The sequence below is a fragment of the Odontesthes bonariensis genome, chromosome 2 (genome assembly GCF_027942865.1).
Source record: "Odontesthes bonariensis isolate fOdoBon6 chromosome 2, fOdoBon6.hap1, whole genome shotgun sequence".
Taxonomy (NCBI): domain Eukaryota; kingdom Metazoa; phylum Chordata; class Actinopteri; order Atheriniformes; family Atherinopsidae; genus Odontesthes; species Odontesthes bonariensis.
In genome coordinates, this window is record NC_134507.1 from 17,982,228 (window position 1) to 18,001,054 (window position 18,827).

Below are 18,827 nucleotides of genomic sequence, written 5' to 3' on the forward strand. Positions count from 1 at the left end.
ATTTTGCTTATTGTGTCTCTCTTGTTTTGTTTCTGGTGGTCACACATGCCTCTTTTTGTGGTTTCTTTGTGTTCCAGTTTTTGTCTGATGTCCCGTTTTGGTCATTTCCTGTCTCTTTACTTTGCATCTCTTGGTCGCATATCTTCGCTTGTTCATCTTTTGTCTTTCATTTTGGTTGTGTTGTGTCTCTTTCTGTAACACCAGTTCATTGTCTGCAATGCGACCACGGGCCTGGAAAGCACTTTTTTATTTTTTATTGGTGCAGGTCTGACGCAGAGATGCTGGCAGAACTCAGTTTCTTATTACCTGTAAATGTAAATGGTAACAGGTGTTCAGCACCTCCAGAAAAAAAAAAAAAAACGGGTAAATTGGGCGTTTTAAGACACAAAACTGCATTTCTCACTCTCATTTGGCATATTTCACAATATACCGAATATACCGTCAGAGCTTTTGTTTTCAAGTTACATTTGAGCAAACTCTGTAAACTGTTGTGTTTATTTTAGTGCGCATTACTTATTTCTGGATTTGTGCGATCCTTCATTTATCATTAACTCAGTATAAACTTGGCTTCACAGCCATTATTGGCTGTTAAACGGCTAATTATGCAAAATATTAGACGGAGGAGGAGGAGGGAGTGTCCGGGGCAGGGCCAGTGCAATGCTACGTGTCTTGAGAGTCCCTTTTAAACCTCCATTCGCCTCCCCCGAATAACTTTGCCCAAAGTTTGGGGGTTAAAACTTCGCTTAAGTCCCGAACACCCAGGCCTGCGTAAAGTTGCCCTTGCCTCGGAGTCCAGCGGCCCGTCGAAATGTCCGGATTGAAAAAGCTTCGTACGGTAAGTCGATCTGGAGATTACGGGGACAGAGAAATCCATGAAATGCTTATAGTCACCATGTAAGCCATCAAATCTTTGTCTCAAGTGCAGCAAAGTCGCGATGAGCCGCCGGCGACTCCTCCTAAACGCGCGTATAATAAGTGTCTTATTAACACATATTAATGCTTCCACTGTGGACGCTTCTCTTACTGCTGAAGCCACGGGGAAAACAGCGTTCATTTGCTATCTTTTCTGTTTGTTTTTATTACCTTAAAGTAAACCCGGGACGTTGCTTTAAAGCTCGTTTTTTTTTTTTTTTTTTGCTCACTCTCATGTACCCCCAGCCTTACAGCCAGGTGTGGTGGCCACACACTCTGCCTTGACTCTGAATAGGCCAGTTGTAGTCGGAACATATCCATGTTAATCTGACCCACGGCTCACACAGGGTGTCTTGTGAGGCGGAGAAAGAAGCCACTGAGAAACGGCAGACTGGCGTTACACAAGACTTCTACAACGTACAGAACATGCAATATCCTGAGTCATACAGGCAGCATGAACTGATTTGTAATAGTGACAAGTGAGAGGAATTTGCTGAAATGCCACACACTGTGCACCCGCAAACTTTTGCGCCCAAGATGCGCACCATTGCAAAGACTGGGATGCTGATTCCTCCATTTAGACTCGCATGGAGCCTCTTTGACAACTATTCCAATAACTGGGATGCTTTTAGTGGAAAATTGTGACATGATTTGTGTCTCCAGTTTCTAAAAAATATTCTTATTTGGTTAAGGTTTGCCATCGTTTTGGCTTTTTAGGAGTTTAAAGTTGTAAAATTCTCACTGTGACCAAAGGAAAACAAGGAAATCATCAGTTTCAGCTCTGACATTCCGCCGATTTAGTGGATAGTATCTGTGGGTATTATTACAATTAGTCACCAACTATGTTGATAAATGTCTGATTGGTGTGAGTTATTCTTTCATTTCTTCATATTTTCTGGTTCCCTTTGTGACTGTGTACCTGGGAAAAACCTGTCTTAGTGTGTTTTGGGAAACAAATGCCATCATTTATAACCCTTTTGTTGTCCGATGACTAATCTGATATTCAAGAAAATTAATTAAAAAAGGAAAGTCTGTTCATGATTCGTCTCAGTTTGGGAAAGTTCAAAATGTTCGATTGAAATGACTCCTATAACGGAGCTGAGACAGTGATATGTTTTCTTTCTTTTTTAAATCTGTCTATCTGGTCAGAATTATTATAAAAACTCCAGAAGAAATGTGGAGCGCAGGGAAAGGAAAAGGGGCATCAGCCTTGGCAACGGATTTCTGCTTTTATCTGTTGCGATTTCCTGACAGAGAGGATGAAGGCTGAAGAGGATAAATATTTCCATCTGACTGATCACGAGAAGAGCTGAGCACGTTCTCCAAAAGTGAAAAGGTTGTGTGAAAGGGATTCAAATAAAATAACGTCGACGATATGAAGCTCCAGCCTTTGCAACAAAAAACTTGTGAATAAAGGATTAATGCAAAGCATCTTGATTTTGATTGTTGACAGAATGCATCGTGGTGAAAGTAAGGAGTGCAAAGGAGGAAGGGTCAGATAAGAGGTGGTGTGTTGTAAGTGAGAGGCTGAGTTGGAAGAGAGAAGGCAAGTCCTCTCTTAGAGAGAATAGTGCAGCTTTGTACTCCTCATGCATATTGTTTACTGTCTTAATCAAAAGGTCATTCACAGAGTCCACATTCATGGATTAACCGTCCTCCATTCTTGACTGAAATATACCTGCATGTGTGACGTGTCACAGTAATGGCTAGAATCGAGGCCGTGTTGGTATGTGATTGGAGGCTCCTTTAAGCTGTCAGATGATGACCAAAATTCTGTTTACTCAGAAATCTGGGTGGAGTAATGGTAAACTACTCTTTCACCAGTTGGACTGGTTATGGGCCTCAGGATGTAAAGAAGAAGGGTGAATGGGTGCCAACGTTGGAGCATGAGCACTGCCACATCATCGCCAAGCTGCAGGCAGTACACTGGAGACATTGTCCGGTCAATCCTCTCCCTCCCTCCATCCCTTCATTGCTTCCCTTCCACACCCCTCCCCTCTTGAAGTCAATGCTTCATTTATCCAGCCTGGTCCACATCATCACATTCATGGCCTGTAAAATGAGTCTGACATCACAGCTGTGTGAGCTATTATGACTTGTTATATGACACATATGTACGTCCCCATGACAACATTTTTCTTTGTTTCGATGAAGGAATGTCGTCTGTGCTGTCTGTTCATCTGACAGCTAAATCCATCCAGCCCAACTGTTTTCATGAAATGTGGGAGAGAGGTGGGGCATGGGAGGAGGGAGAGATCATTACATTTTAGTGAAAATTTGGATAATTTTCTTCAAAACGGTGTCCTTCCAGTTGTGTTTCTCCTTCGTGTCACTGTTGGTGAAAGATGGCGTGAGACTGAAGAAACGAAGCAGAGCAGAGAAAGCAGATGTGGGACTTTCTCATGCAGCTGTTAGTAATTCCCCCCCCAAAAAACCTTATTCTTTATCTGTCTGAGCCTCTTTTCTTCTCTTTCAGGATCTCAACAGATCAACCAACGTGGTGTACCAGGCTCACCATGTCACCCGAAGCAAGAGAGGACAGGTTGTGGGTACCAGGGGAGGCTTCAGGGGCTGCACCATCTGGTTGACTGGTAAATGTTCATAGTTTTAAATCATCACACCCGACTCATTTTTCTGGCCATGTAGGAATCATCTATTATTCAAGGTTTAATTTGCTGTTCTGTTAATTCTACCCACTAGGCTTGTCTGGGGCTGGGAAGACAACCATTAGTTTCGCTTTGGAAGAGTATCTTGTGTCCCACGCCATCCCTTGCTACTCGTTGGATGGAGACAACATTCGTCATGGCCTGAACAAGAATCTGGGCTTTTCTGCTGAGGACCGCGAGGAGAACATCCGGCGTGTTGCCGAGGTGGCCAAACTGTTTGCTGATGCTGGTCTCGTGTGCATCACCAGTTTCATCTCTCCTTTTACCAAGGTCAGAAAACGTTAACCATCGCCGCCACGAATTTGTGCATGAAGCTGGAAACATTCTCTATCAAGCAGAATCTGATAGACTGAGGAGTCTGATTTAAGTTTTTGTGAAACTGATGTTGTTTTTCTTCAACAGGATCGTGATGAGGCCAGGAAAATCCATTTGAGTGCTGGGCTACCTTTTTTTGAAGTGTTCGTCCACGCTCCTCTTGAAGTGTGTGAGAGCAGGGACGTGAAAGGACTGTACAAGAAGGCTCGCGCTGGAGAGATTAAAGGTATGTTTGGCAAGACAGCAAACCTTCTCCCAGCGTTTCACATGCAGCCACCTCCTCTCACAAGGATTGCCAAACCCTACGTAAAAATGTGCATATATCAAATGCATTCGTCTTTGTTTTTTAACCGGTTGTAATGTTGTTCTCAGGTTTTACTGGAATTGACTCAGATTATGAGCGTCCTGAGGCACCAGAGCTTGTTCTGAAAACCGGAGAGCTCTCAGTGAATGAATGTCTCCACCAAGTGTTGGAGCTGCTCACGGATCAGGTGGGTGGGACAAACCAGCATTCCCTGCAAATTCCCTTCGAGATTTGCAGTATATTGACTCACTGTTGTCTCTCACACAGGCCTTCTTCAGAGTCAGTTTATTTTTCTGTGGTCATGGATACTTTTCTATGTACATACTAATGTTAGTTCCAAAGCACACAGTTCCTTTGTGATGTCTACTGCTAATACATATTTGTATACGCCACATTCGTCAGTACATAGAATAACACTATATATCCTCATTTAAACAAAACTGTGCAGCATTGTCAAGGAGGGGCTACTGTGTACTATCTGACTCCCTAAAAAACAAATACTTTAAGAACCTGAGAATGAAAAAGCTTGTATGGTTCCTTGTTCATCCAGGATGTCCGACTGTGAGAACTCAAACATGAGAAGGGAGAGGTTTGTAACAGCCAACCACAGACAGAGAACACCAGGATCATCAGATGGTGTTTATTTGTGGAAACATGTAAAGTAGATAAAAAAAAACGTAAAGAAACTAAAGCATAAGTACACAAGACCAAGTGTCGTTGATAATTGTTCTTGTTCTCAAATGGGGCCAAACCAGGAGCTCTGGACTTTTCTGTGAAAACGCAGATTTTTTAAAACCCTTTCCTATGCTGGTTTGGAGGCTATGCTGCTGGAATGATTATTCCTGGTAATTCTGTCACTTTTTTTTTATCTGTTACAATGCATAACCCCGGCAGCAGGAAACTTGTTTGCATGCGGGAGTGGCTAATTGAGCTTTCTTTTTGCCTGAAATAAGACTCCAAAGCACAGAGATAAAGAAAAGAGAAACATTTAAACCATTTCCTCCCTTAATCATTATGGGAAGAATGAGATCACTGGCAGATAAAATAGACAAATCTGGACCTCTGACAAGGATGCAACATGAACATCAGGAGGACTATAGTATTTTTTTCTCTGAGACATGGCTACAGGAACAACTCTACCTCTCTACTCGGCTTTAAAGCTTTATGAACAGAAAGATAGGTAACAGTGAAGGAGGGGTGATTACAATGCTCGTTTGTTCATCTTATCCACTGAGAGAGTTCACCTGCGTTACCTTTTGGCACAGTGTGCATACTTATCAGCTTATTTATTAAGTTAAATTATTGCCAAGCTTCAAAAACAACACCCCGACCCATTGATTTCTACCTCACCTCCATCTGCCACACTTCAACTCTCTAAATGTTTGTCAGCTCATTTTCATTTTATTCAATCTTGTTATCTAACCATAACAATAGCATACTTTTGATGACAATTTATACAGCAACAACACAATTTCCCTTGTGGGATTAATAAAGTGTAATTGAATCGAATTGAATCGCTCGTATGAGGCCTGTCTCATAATTTGACAGTTTTACAGTATGTAAAACAGGTCAAAAGAACAGGATCAGAACAGCCCTTTTTGCTGTAGAATATTAAAAGAAAGCATGCTCACTTGACTTTACTTGAGCAACAAAGAGCAACTTCTTCTTCTGTGAATGATTTATTATCTTTTAAAGATGATAAAGAATCTAAACGTTTATATGTTCTCTGCCATTTCAGCCAGGGATTATTTAAACTGTAAACATCCATAAGAGCTACAGATCCGTTTGGAGAGACTGAAGGAGTTCACATTACAGCGCCAGCGCCGACTGTTTGTATTTGTCACAGTCTGAGAACTGAGAACAACGGGTGCAAATCTGACCATAGATTGTCAAATTAGAGTACAGTTATGGGAATTAATTTCCAAACAAATCGTAAACGCAAGAAATGACGCAGCTGCTGTTTGCCAAGGCTCTAACTCTGCTGGAGGAAAATTTGCTGAGAAAGTAAATGTTTTAACACATTTTTATAGCACCATCATTTAGATTGTGCGGGGCTTGGCTAAAATACCGCAGCGTCAGCATGACGGCTATGTTTTCTAAAGCTGCCGTACTACACTTGTCATGTCAAGGTGTATTAAAGATATAGTACTTGCGTGAGCTACTGAGAGATCCATGCGCTGTGGATTGTGAATGTAGAGCTCAAACCAAAAGAGTCAGAAGAACAAACAGATGATAGGATATTTTTGGCTGGTATAAAATAGAGGGAGCTCTGTGGAATGACAAATGTGCAAACAAACAGACCTTTGATTCTTTTTTACAACAAGAACTGAAGTCCTTACATGTATATACAAGCACAGTAAGCTTACTCATTCTTTGTCACAGTTGGCTTCCCTTTCTGTCGAATTGTTATTTTCTGATGTTAGAAATGGGGGGGCCAGACTTCTGCAATTGCGTGAAGGGCATGTCACAATCACAGTTCCCTGGAAACGTTACATGGATTTTGGCAAGTAAAATGAACTGTCTTAACTGGAAGGGAAAAAAACGTCACGGTGCTTTCATTGAACGTTCAAGATGCATTAACGCTTTATTTCAGAGCATTAGGACAGCTTGTTAAACAGCCACACTGTAAAATGACATTAATCGCTTGATAGTAACTTTGATCTCGTGGTCTGCTGCAGACCGTTTCATGGTTGATTGAAAACATGTCAAAGTTTCAAGGAGAGAAAGAAGAAGAAAGAGGACAGGAAGCTCTGTGCCTTTAGTCTGGGAAACCAGAAAACGGGAGTTTGATTTGCCTGCAAGCATACATTTGTTTCGAAATATTCACTAAATTGAACTGTTTAAAATTGTGAATGATTTTGTGTCTGTTAATTCGCTCTGTACTTGTATGTAGAATATTGTGCCAGGTGAGATCATGGAGGAGGTGAACGAGCTGTTTGTTCCAGAGAACAAGCTGAATCTGGCTTCGGCTGATGCAAACACCCTGCCCACCATCAGCATCACCAAGGTAATTCATCACTCCAGTGCCTCCGCCTCCAGGATTGTTAGTTTTTTTTGTTGAGTGTTGTCTCAAACACTCAATCTTTGAATTTAACTCTCTCTCACGATGTATCATTTCACTAATTTCTGTGCTAAATTCAGGCGTGTCAAAAAGAGACACGTCAGAATGATACCCTGAGTGAAGAAAGTTCATCTGGCTTTGCCAACTATCCAGCATTATTTGTTCCATTTCTTTCATATTTGTACATTTAGAACTCACACAAACACACACATACAGTTAAATCCATGGATTTCCTGAATTTGAGACATACCTTAAATGTCTTCAGCATCATTGTCTTTCTTGATGAGTAATTATTCTCTGTCCACAGTTGGATCTGCAGTGGGTGCAGGTTTTGGCTGAGGGCTGGGCCAGTCCTCTGAAGGGCTTTATGAGAGAAAGAGAGTTCCTCCAGGTCCTGCACTTCGGCAACCTGCTGGACGGTGAGAAACAACCGCCTTTTCATCTCAGTTATTCTTACAACCTGTCGGGGCTATGCCTTCAAGTCAACCATGGCACAGTGAAGATTGAGGTTTAAAGCGGATACAGATGAATACATTTTTATGTCAGACTATTGAAATGGTCTGTGTGCACACATCAAGTCCCGTAACGGCACACACTTCATCCTGCAGAGGGTCAAATGTGAGCTACATCGGTACAGGTTGATTTTCCTTCACGCAAACACACCTGCAGTCCAATTTAGTAACTCTCAGCAAATCAAACTTGCACAAATTGATCATTCTTGTGCTGATAATCAGATCATATTCAAAGAAACACATCACATTTTCTCACCACACTTTCTTTGTTATTGTTTCATAGTTTTCCAACAAAATGTGTATGACAATGTAAAACACAATGCATTTCTTGTTTAATTCATTAATTCAATTCAAATTCAATTAAAAAATACTTTATTTATCCCAGAGGGAAATTAAATGTTGATGTAGCTCAATTAAATCAAGGAGTTATTATAGATGCTGATGGCTGTGGGCAGGAATGATTTCCTGTAGCGGTCCGTTTTGCATCCAAACTGAAGAAGCCTTTGACTGAAGAGACTCTGTTTTCCGATAACAGTCTCATGGAGAGGATGTTCAGGGTTGTCCATAATTCTCTTGATTTTATGCAAAATCCTTCTTTGCATTATTGTCTCCAGAGGTTCCACAGTCGTCCCCAGAACAGAACCAGCCTTCTTTATCAGGTTGTTGAGTCTTTTTAGGTCCCTGGTTCTAATGCTGCTGCCCCAACAGATGACGCAAGAGGAAATGACGCTCTCAACAACAGACTTGTAGAATATCTGCAACATCTTGCTGCAAACCTTGAAGGACCTTAGCTTCCTCAAGAAGTACAGTCTGCTCTGTCCTTTCTTGTAGATGGCTTCACTGTTGTGTCTCCAGTCCAGTCTGTTGTCCACATGAACACCAAGGTATTTATATTCCTCAACCACCTCCACTTCTTCTCCCATGATGGAAACAGGGTTTGATCTGACCCTGTTTCTCCTGAAATCTACAATCATCTCCTTTGTTTTGTTAACATTCAAGATGAGATGATTGTTCCCACACCATGCCACAAAGCGGTCCACCAGCTCTCTGTACTCAGCTTCTTGTCCATCTCTGATACACCCGACAACTGCAGAGTCATCTGAATATTTCTGTAGATGACAGGAGTCTGACTTGTACTGGAAGTCTGAAGTGTACAGAGTGAAAAGGAATGGTGAGAGTACAGTCCCCTGTGGTGCACCTGTGCTGCTGATCACCTGGTTAGTCTGACAAATTGTGGTCTGTTTGTCAGGTAGTCATTAATCCAGGTGATTGTTGAGGCCTCCACCTGAGTCTTCTGGAGTTTCAGACGAAGCAGATCAGGCTGGATTGTGTTAAATGCACTGGAGAAATCAAAGAACATGATCCTCACAGTGCTGCCTGCTTTGTCCAGATGACAGTGGGTTTGTTGAAGCAGGTGTATGATAGCGTCTTCAACTCCAACTCCATGGCGATAAGCAAACTGCAGGGGGTCCTGATATGTGCTGGTTTGCTTACACAGGTGGGTCAACAGGAGTCTCTCCAGGACCTTCATGATGTGGGATGTCAGGGCAACAGGTCTGTAGTCATTGATGTCTGAAGGGTGGGTTTTCTTTGGTACCGGAACCAGACAGGATGTCTTCCACAACAGTGGTACCTTCTCTTGGGTCAAGCTAAGGTTGAAAAGGTGTTGCAGAATCCCACAGAGCTGCTCTGCACAGGCCTTCAGGACTCGGGGGCTGACACCATCTGGACCTGCAGCCTTGTTCCGTTTCAGTCTCTCCAACTGCCTCTTCACCTGACTTCTAGAAACAGAAAAGTGGGAGGGGGAGGCAAAGGGGACAGCAGCATCTCCTGATTGGGTTGATGACAAACTAGTGGAAGCAGAAGAATCCATGACTGAGGTGGAGGTGGAGATGTTACAGGAAAGCTGTGGGTCAGAGGAGGGTGGGATGTCTCTTTGGATGGGAACAGGAGGGGAGGATGGTGAGCTTGTTCCTGAACTGAACCTGTTGAAGAATGTGTTCAGCTCATTTGCTCTGTCCAGACTTCCATCCATCCGATCCTCCCTCTGCTTGAGGCCTGTGATCTTCTTCATTCCTGACCACACATCTCTGATATTGTTCCTCTGCAGTTTACTCTCAAGCTTCTTTCTATACACCTCCTTGCTCTCTCTGATCTTGACTTTGAGCTGCTTCTGTATACTCCTCAGTAACTCCCTGTCTCGCTCCCTAAAGGCTCTTTTTTTCTTGTTCAATAGTTCCTTTAGCTCACTGGTGATCCAGGGTTTGTTATTAGGGAAGCATCTCACTGTTCTGGTGGGGATGGTGTTGTCCACACAGAAGTTTATATAGTCAGTCACACACTCAGTCATGGCATTAATGTCCTCTCCATGTGGCTTACAAAGAGAAATCCAATCAGTTGCATCAAAACAACCCTGTAAGGCTTCTTCAGCTTCATGTGACCACTTTCTAACAGTCCTTTTTGTGACAGGTAGTCTCTGGACAAGGGGTTTATATGCTGAACAGAGAAAAACAAGGTTGTGATCTGATTTACCCAGGGGAGGTCTTGATTTGGAAATGTATGAATCCTTGACATTTGTGTCAAGGATTCATACCAGAGAAAACAATGTCTTGTTTTCTCTGGTAGAGCAGCTGACAAACTGTTGAAAAGTTGGCAGTGTAGCAGAGAGTGAGGCATGATTAAAATCACCAGATATTGCCACAAAAGAATTGGGGTGTTGTGTCTGTATCTGAGCAACAACGGAACTGATGACATCACATGCAGTGTCGGCAACAGCTGAGGGTGGAATGTAAACAGCCACCAAAACAACACTGGTGAACTCTCTTGGCAAATAATATGGACGAAAACTTACTGCCAATAGTTCAATGTCAGGACTACAGAGACGACTCTTCACAGTAACATGTCCTGGGTGACACCATCTGTTGTTGACAAGCACTGCCAATCCACCCCCTTTCCTTTTCCTGCTACTCTTTAAATCTCGATCTGCTCGTACAGTCAGGAAGCCCGGCAGAGAGACGCTGGAGTCGGGGATATGATCCTGCAGCCATGTCTCAGTAAAACACATAATGCTACATTCCCGATATTCTTGCTGAGTCCTTGTCAAGGCTAGAAGTTCATCCAACTTGTTAGCTAACGATCTTACATTGCCCATGATGACGGATGGCAGAGATGGTTTGAACTTCTTCTTTCTTTCTCTCCTCTTTGCTCCTGCTCTGCATCCACGACGCCTCCTTTTCAATTCCAGTGGGATTTCTGGCTTCAGTTGTCGAATTATTTCTGCTTTTCCAATGTTAATCAGCTGCTCCCTGTTGTAAACCACCTTGTTGCTATGGTTATGCACAGGGCTCTCAAGTCTCACGCAATGAGCGTGAGACACACGCATTTCAACAAGTTCACACGCTCACACGCCACACATGTCATTTCTCACGCTGAGAAATGATCAACTTCGTCGCACAGAAATTCTAACGGCCGATACTATAAACGAGTCAATGGCAGGTTACTGTGCGCTCGTACAGCTCAGAACTATAGCTCTGGTACAGCTGTCTTGATTTAGCAACCCATCGGAAAATCACAAAATAGAATTTCTCAGCCAATCACAAAACAGAATTTCTTGTTGCCGGGTCTGAAATAGCTTTAAGCTGCAAGCACGCGTCCCATGAATGCACAGCGGACATAACCTATTATGCTCTGAATGCGTGCAGAAGTTGTAGACGAGCTGGAGGTGGAAGAGAACCGTCAGGATCTTCAGCAGGTCATATCTTCATTTATTTTAATCTTTTATTAGTTACTATAGTTTTCCTACTCCTTGTAAAAGCCCAGTAGCCTACCTGCCGATTAAAGTGTTCGTTGGAGTAGTAGGCCTAAATATTCAGCACACACCCTTTGACATGAGCAACTTAATGAAAAATGAAAAATATGTAGGAGTGCAATTAGGCTTCCGTGGTTAATTTTTTTCAAAGGTGACTGGTATGAACAGATTCCCAATAAGGCTATCTACAATTGCCAAACTGGTATTAGTTCTGCCACACTGAAATGCTGATGCAGAGAGGGTTTTTTCCATGGTGGGGCTCAATAAAACCAAGACCAGGAACACGTTGGCTCTGAATGGAACTCTGTCATCCATCATGACTGTGAAAATGGCTGTGCTTTAAATGGGAGCCCCCAATATCAGTCAACAAGCATCAAAATCTCCCACAAACACTTACAACAACACTCATAAAAAAATTTTGTTTGTTAAGACTTTGCATACCTAAAACAATTTATTTTAAAATATAGCAGAATTTAGTGTAAAAGTGAAGATTTGTGATTTTGGTATAAATAAAACAATTGTTCTTTAGCTAGTTTATGGCGATGGAATACTGTTTTTTAACTAATTGGTCACAGGGTTCCATAGGGTTAGGGTTAACCCTAACCCTAACCAATCCATTGTCCTATATTTACAGAAAAGCCTAAAGGTTTTTTTCCTGGCTTATAGTCATTTTTCAGAACTAAACTTAAATACCATTAAACAACAATCTTCTAAATTTTTGTCTTGCTTCAACGACCTGGTCAATAGTTTTAGCTGTATTCTATTCCCACCATCAATGGCATTTGGACTGTACTTAGGAACCTCTATTCTAGGCAAGGCAAGGCATCTTTATTTATATAGCGCATTTCATACCACAGGCAACTCAATGTGCTTTACATAAAGACAAGGCATTTAAAAGAACAGCATAAAGCAGCAATTTAAAAAGAAAAAAAATAGAATAAAAATTAAAAACACAGTTAAAAGCAATCAAAGAAGAGGGGAAAAAGAAAGATATAAACTCAACCATAAGCACACCGAAAGAGAAATGTTTTTAACCTGGATTTAAAAGTGCTTACAGTTGTGGCTGATTTCAGTTCTGCTGGTAGTTTGTTCCAGTTGTGTGCAGCATAACAGCTAAAAGCTACTATACTGGGTCCAGTTTGAACTCTGGGCTCCACTATCTGACCTGAGTCAGCAGATCTCAGAGCTCTGCTGGGTTTATACTCTGCTAGCATGTCATTCATGTATTCTGAACTTAAACCATTCCGTGATTTGTAGACGAGTAGCAGAACTTTAAAATCTATTCTGTATCTGACCGGGAGCCAATGTAAAGACTTGAGAACTGGGGTGATGTGATCTGATCTCTTTGTTCTGGTTAAAACTCGGGCTGCGGCGTTCTGAATGAGCTGCAGCTGTTTGAGACTCTTATGGGGGAGTCCAGTCAGAAGACCATTTCAGTAGTCAAGTCTGCTGGAGATGAAAGCATGAATCAGCTTCTCCTGATCTGTTTGGGACATGAAACCCTTAATTCTGGATATGTTCCTAAGTTGATAAAAGGCTGATTTGGTGACTGATTTGATATGATTGTTGAAGGTCAGGTCTGAGTCTATCAGCACGCCGAGGCACGACTTGGTCTTTAGTTTCTAGAGACAGTGACTCAAGGTGTTTACTGACAGCAAACCTCTTCTCTTTGTTGCCAAACACAATGAACTCAGTTTTTTCTTGATTTAACTGAAGGAAATTTTGGTTCATCCACTTTTTGACTCGCTCTAAGCAGTCGCACAATGACTCTATAGGACTGCAGTCATCTGGAGACAGTGCCAGATATATCTGTTCTAGTCTGCATGACCTCTTAAATCTCTTTTACACTACAAGCAACACACATGCAGCACGTCTTAGTCTATCAAACGCACACCAACGGACACATCGATAGCACTGTGGGGTTTGGTATTTTACCCTACGACATTTCTATGTGTACTCTGAGTTTTATGTATTGAATCACCAAGGTTCTTATTAGCAGACAACCATTCTTCCAATGAACTTTCGACTGGCAGACGAATGCTCTTCCCTGAGCCAACAACTATCTTAAGTTTTAGTAAACTATTGAAGCCATTTCTTTTAGGCAGTGTTTTTATTTCCCTTTACCCATTTCACTCTTTTCTCGATTGTAGATTGGTTTTAGAATACTCTTAAATGCTGTATTCAAACCTTTCTCTGTGTTTATATGTAAAATATTAAAGTTATTCCTCTCCACAATCATATGCCCTGGCAGTTGCTGTAAGTCCGTAGATTAAAGTGTGCTGTGCTTGTTTTCTTTTCTTTTTGTGTTTCTGTCTCAGGTGGGGCCATCAACATGTCTGTGCCCATCGTGCTGCCGGTTAGCACAGAGACGAAACAGGAGCTGGATGGCTGTGCAGCTATAGCTCTGGAGTACCAGGGTTCACGTGTAGCCATTCTCAGGAACCCAGAGTTCTACGCACACCGCAAGGAGGAACGCTGCGCCAGACAGTGGGGCACCAGCTGTCCTCAGCACCCTTTTATTAAGGTAACATTTGTCTTCACAACACAGTACTTTCAAGTCTACTTTTTGCAGACAGCGACATCCTTTTGGTATCTATAACACTGCTTACTTTTCTTACTTTGTTTATTTCCAAAGAATAATATTGCAATGATACCCAGTTACATATAAATATCTCAGTTACAGAAAAGCATCAACATACTATGTTTATTATATTGTGCAGATGGTTATGGAGGGTGGTGATTGGCTGGTTGGTGGTGACCTGGAGGTGCTGGAGCGAATCAAATGGAACGATGGACTCGACCAGTACCGCCTTACTCCTCAGGAGCTCAGGCAGAAGTTCAAAGCCATGCAAGCAGGTTAGAAAATGAGGAATATAATACAGGAGCAACAGTTAGGTGAATGCAAAATGGCGTACAATTTGTTGAAAGCCAAGGCAGCCAATGCTGTTCTTGAGATGGTGTCCACTTTCAACTAAGAAACCTGACAGTAGCCCCTTTCACACTGCCGAATAACCCGCGTTTAATTCGCGAATTTAGCGTGTCCGCTGTTGTGTTCACACTGCCGACCCGGGCTGCCGCGTCAACTCGACTCGCCTTTCGACCCGCGTCGGACCCTAGTCTTTTTGCCGAGCCGAGTTTGATGTGAACACAATCGACGCGGGTCGGACATGGGTGTGACGTGAGGAGTTTAAAAGACAGAATGGACAGCTGATTCAAAACAACAGCGACAGATGAGGACAAGTTTTACTCTGTTTTAGCCTACATCAAGTTGGAGACATTTTTTAATATGGCCAACTGGGGAGACAAGGAGGTCCGCGAGCTCCTCAGCCCCCGAACAGAGGACTTATTTTCCGCCACATTTCGGGGACGGTGAAGGATGGACCTCTGCTGGAAGGGCTGGCGAGAAAGATGGGAGAGCGCGGTTTCCCACGCACCGTAAAGTAACATCTCCATGAACTACATATACAATTGCATAAACGATATCTCAAGGTGTCCCGCCATCGTTTGTTTGAAAAATTTGATGCAGACAGGTGTATTTAACCCTACCTTCGACGCATGGCTTGTGCCTACGTCATTGTACACGCCCAGCATTTTATGTGTTTCGTGTGACGCTCTGCCACTAGGCAACGCCCCCTGAACTCGGCTTCAGGCGACACGGGTCACCAACACGCCAAGCGTTCACATTGCTCGACGTGGGTCGAAGGTGCAATTTGGTAGCGGGTCGCAGTGTGAAAGGGGCTATTGTCTCCTTTGGAGTTTGGAACAATTACTTTTCACACTTAATTTTGTTTTACCTTCTTTCTTCACCTTTGCTCTGATGCTATTTAGCCTTATAAACAACCTATTTAGATGCAGGCATCTGAAGTAGTTGGGTAGGGTTAGTAGAACACGTGTGGCTTAAAAAAAGACCCTCTCACACTACACATAAGAAAGTAACATTTTCTAGCTACCCAAGGTGAAAAGTCCCATCTCCCACAAGGAAAAACATGATGTAGGCACGAGCATTACTTTAAAAGTAACGCTGGAGGTTAAAAAAAATTATTTAATTACCATTCCGCAAATTAACGATAGTTGTTGTGTCAGCACCTGCTGGTTTGAATCAATCAGTTCTGTTTCACAATAAAATATCCATTGCAGCTGGTGAAGAAAATCAATCACGAGGGCAGTGTATTTAGCAATGCATCGTTTGTCTTTCAGAAAAACTTGACAAAGGACAAGATGAAAAAGTGAAATGGTAACTTCAAAGCTGCATGGTGTCTGTGATGTGTTCTATGAAATCACTGAGTATCACACAACAATGAAGGACTAAATATCATCACCTGATTTCGATCTCCCTCACTCACTTTTGACATGAGCGCAGTTTTTAAGATTGTTTCTTCATTTTTACCACGAAGCAGTTTGTGTTTTAGCAAATTTTGCTTTTCAATACTGAGTTTTATTGAAGATTTGGTTTATGGCTGAGAGAAGTATATATTTTCTTATTATGAACAACTTTCAAAGGAAAGGTGAAAACCAACAGTTTGTCTGAATAGTTTCCTACTACCACACCCTCTCAGCTGTGCAAACACTGAGGTGCTTAATGATTTAAAAATACTCTACATTTTTTCTCTTCTTTTCTTTTTTTTTTTTTATTACTAATTTTGCAGATTTTGTGTGTTGTGATTATTTAATAGTTTTTGCGTTGACCCAATACAAACAAAAGCCTTCATAATCATGGTAACTATGTCCCTCAATGCAAAACATCAGTACACTTCAGCAGAGCTCTGTGGGGTAAAGCGATAAGCTACTCACACAATACTTGTTAAGAGGATCAACTGACTGTTGGTTTTTGACTTTTCATTATATTGTATTTGTTAACAGTAAAAAAAAAAATAAAAATACAGTCCTGTAACACAAACTGCAAGCAATTGTGATGGCAAACTTATGAACCAAACCCATTTAAGTTACGGGAAGGGCATGATAAGCATGTTTGCTGTGACAGTAATTAAAACACAGCAGCTCCAATACTGTGTTACTGATGCTATTTTGACAAGTAGAGTTGTTATGTGAGCTTTGTTTATGGTTCTTCTTAGATGCGGTATTCGCATTCCAGCTGCGTAATCCGGTCCACAATGGTCATGCCCTGCTTATGCAGGACACCAAGCGGCGTCTGCTGGAGCGAGGATACAAAAATCCAGTTCTCCTACTTCACCCACTCGGTGGATGGACCAAAGATGACGATGTTCCTCTAGATTGGAGGATGAGGCAGCATGCTGCTGTCTTAGAGGAAGGCATCTTGGATCCTGCCAGCACTGTTGTTGCCATTTTCCCCTCTCCTATGATGTATGCTGGACCCACAGAGGTAAGGAGTCATGGCTCAGTAAGAGGTTATGATCGCTCTGCAGAACCACTCGTGACTGAACATCGGCTTGCTTGTCTTCCAGGTTCAGTGGCACTGTAGAGCGAGGATGATTGCTGGAGCAAACTTTTACATTGTTGGCCGGGACCCTGCGGGCATGCCTCATCCAGAGACTAAGCAGGACTTGTATGAGCCCACACATGGAGGAAAGGTACTCACCATGGCCCCGGGCCTCACTTCTGTGGAGATCATCCCCTTCAGAGTTGCTGCTTACAACAAGACTAAGAAGGCTATGGACTTTTACAGCCCAGAGTGGTGAGTAAAGAGGGATTTTCTGGTATTTTGTTATAAAACTGCAGTGATAATATAGCAACCTTCCATGACACGTGACCCTGCTCCAAAAATCCAGGGGTCTTGTGTGTCTGGCTTCTAATAACCCATCCTTTCCTACCCCATTCTGCCCTCCCCAATTCTTTAATCTCTCAGTCATTCTGAGTTCGAGTTCATCTCTGGTACCAGGATAAGGAACTTGGCTCAGAACGGAGAGAACCCTCCCGACGGTTTCATGGCCCCAAAGGCCTGGAAGGTGTTGGTGGAGTACCATACCTCTCTTCAGAAGAACAAGTGACCGACAATAAGCTCGCCTGCCATCTGAACATTATGAAATAATGAAGTTGGTTGTAAAAGTACACATTTTTTTTAACTTTTGAAGTATTTTTAGGTGGGATAGACTCTGATTTCTATTAATAATGAGTCACTCTAGAAGGGGTGGAGGTTTCACCTTTTGTCAAATTTGAAAGTCTAAAGCTCTAAATAAGTCAAAGCATTTTTACATTCCTATAAAGCAATAAAATGTATAAATCCATAATGTGTTTATATACATATTAACTTAAACTATGTATTTTAATAATTTAAAGTTGACTTAAAATTCTGTTTTTATTTCTACAAGTTTAGGAGCACACATGTGATATATGATATTTACTTGTGATGTTTGAAGGTTAAAGGATGAAAAAAAACAGAAGATTTTACTTTTATAGCATTGTAACCTGCCAGTTTATTTACATGACCCAAATGAAAGTTACTTTGTAATTTTATCCCTGCATACAATGTCTACTTGTGTGAGATGTATGGTTGTTTTTGTAATGTGAAAGTGCCTCTCTCTTTATTCTCATTCTAAAATGTAAGTTGCTGATGTTTAACTGAGATGTCTCTTTGGTTAGTGTGTGGGCCTGTGCATTATTGTAATGAAAACCAGCAGTTCTAGAAAGATTTCATGTGTAAACTGCAGTAATAAAGGAAATCATTTGTCACTATAAATCATTGGTGACAGCTTGACTCTGGAATAGTGTGAATTTAAGTTTTTTTTTTTTTTCTTTTTAACTTTAAGATGACTCAATCTCGTTTTGTTCGTGTGCTACTGGTTATGCAATATTACTGGCATGAAATATCTGTTTGCATAAGGCACATGCTATTAGATTGAGATTGAAGGTGGGCTGAATTACATCAGAAGCACAATGCTGTCATCTGCTGGCAAGAACTGGTACAGAAAGAAAACTGAAAAATATTGGAAAAAGAACTCACTTGGGTTTGTGAGATGGCAGTTCAGCTCATTAACTGTACTAATCGTAACAATTTCAACTATTAAAACAAGACTCAGTAACAGTCATGTTTCCTTGCATGTTAAACCTGAGCAGTTTCACTTCTCGATAGATTTAGGACGAGCTGCTGTCACATTTAGCTCTGATAATGTGCTGGTGAAAAAGAAAGAAATAAACGAACATCTAGTGCACATTTGTACCGAAAAACCCCTGGTTTTGGCTCAAGATTGTCCTTGCCCGCTAGACGATTTATAACAGTGTATATAGAGTACCTGGCATGTTCTCAAATAACGCTCAGATGATTAAGTGAATT

General features: G+C 41.8%; 1 protein-coding gene across 1 annotated transcript; it reads left to right on the forward strand.

Moving 5' to 3' along the window:
• The first annotated feature begins 647 nt into the window (after positions 1–647).
• Positions 648–18,259, forward strand: LOC142394858 (bifunctional 3'-phosphoadenosine 5'-phosphosulfate synthase 2-like). Its single transcript, XM_075478399.1, has 12 exons — positions 648–835; positions 3,389–3,503; positions 3,613–3,848; positions 3,981–4,119; positions 4,266–4,384; positions 7,091–7,204; positions 7,566–7,677; positions 13,897–14,102; positions 14,299–14,434; positions 16,651–16,919; positions 17,002–17,231; positions 17,403–18,259. Exons 1-12 carry the CDS (start codon positions 809–811, stop codon positions 17,542–17,544), a joined length of 1,845 nt encoding a protein of 614 aa, XP_075334514.1. The 5' UTR covers positions 648–808; the 3' UTR covers positions 17,545–18,259.
• Positions 18,260–18,827: the final 568 nt, after the last annotated feature.

Bases quoted from the DNA above. Each gene is read 5' to 3' on its own strand.
- LOC142394858 (XM_075478399.1), top strand. From the start codon at position 809: ATGTCCGGATTGAAAAAGCTTCGTACG. The intron at 3,849-3,980 runs GTCAGAAAACGT...TTTCTTCAACAG, and splicing joins TCATCTCTCCTTTTACCAAG to GATCGTGATGAGGCCAGGAA. The intron at 14,103-14,298 runs GTAACATTTGTC...TATATTGTGCAG, and splicing joins CTCAGCACCCTTTTATTAAG to ATGGTTATGGAGGGTGGTGA.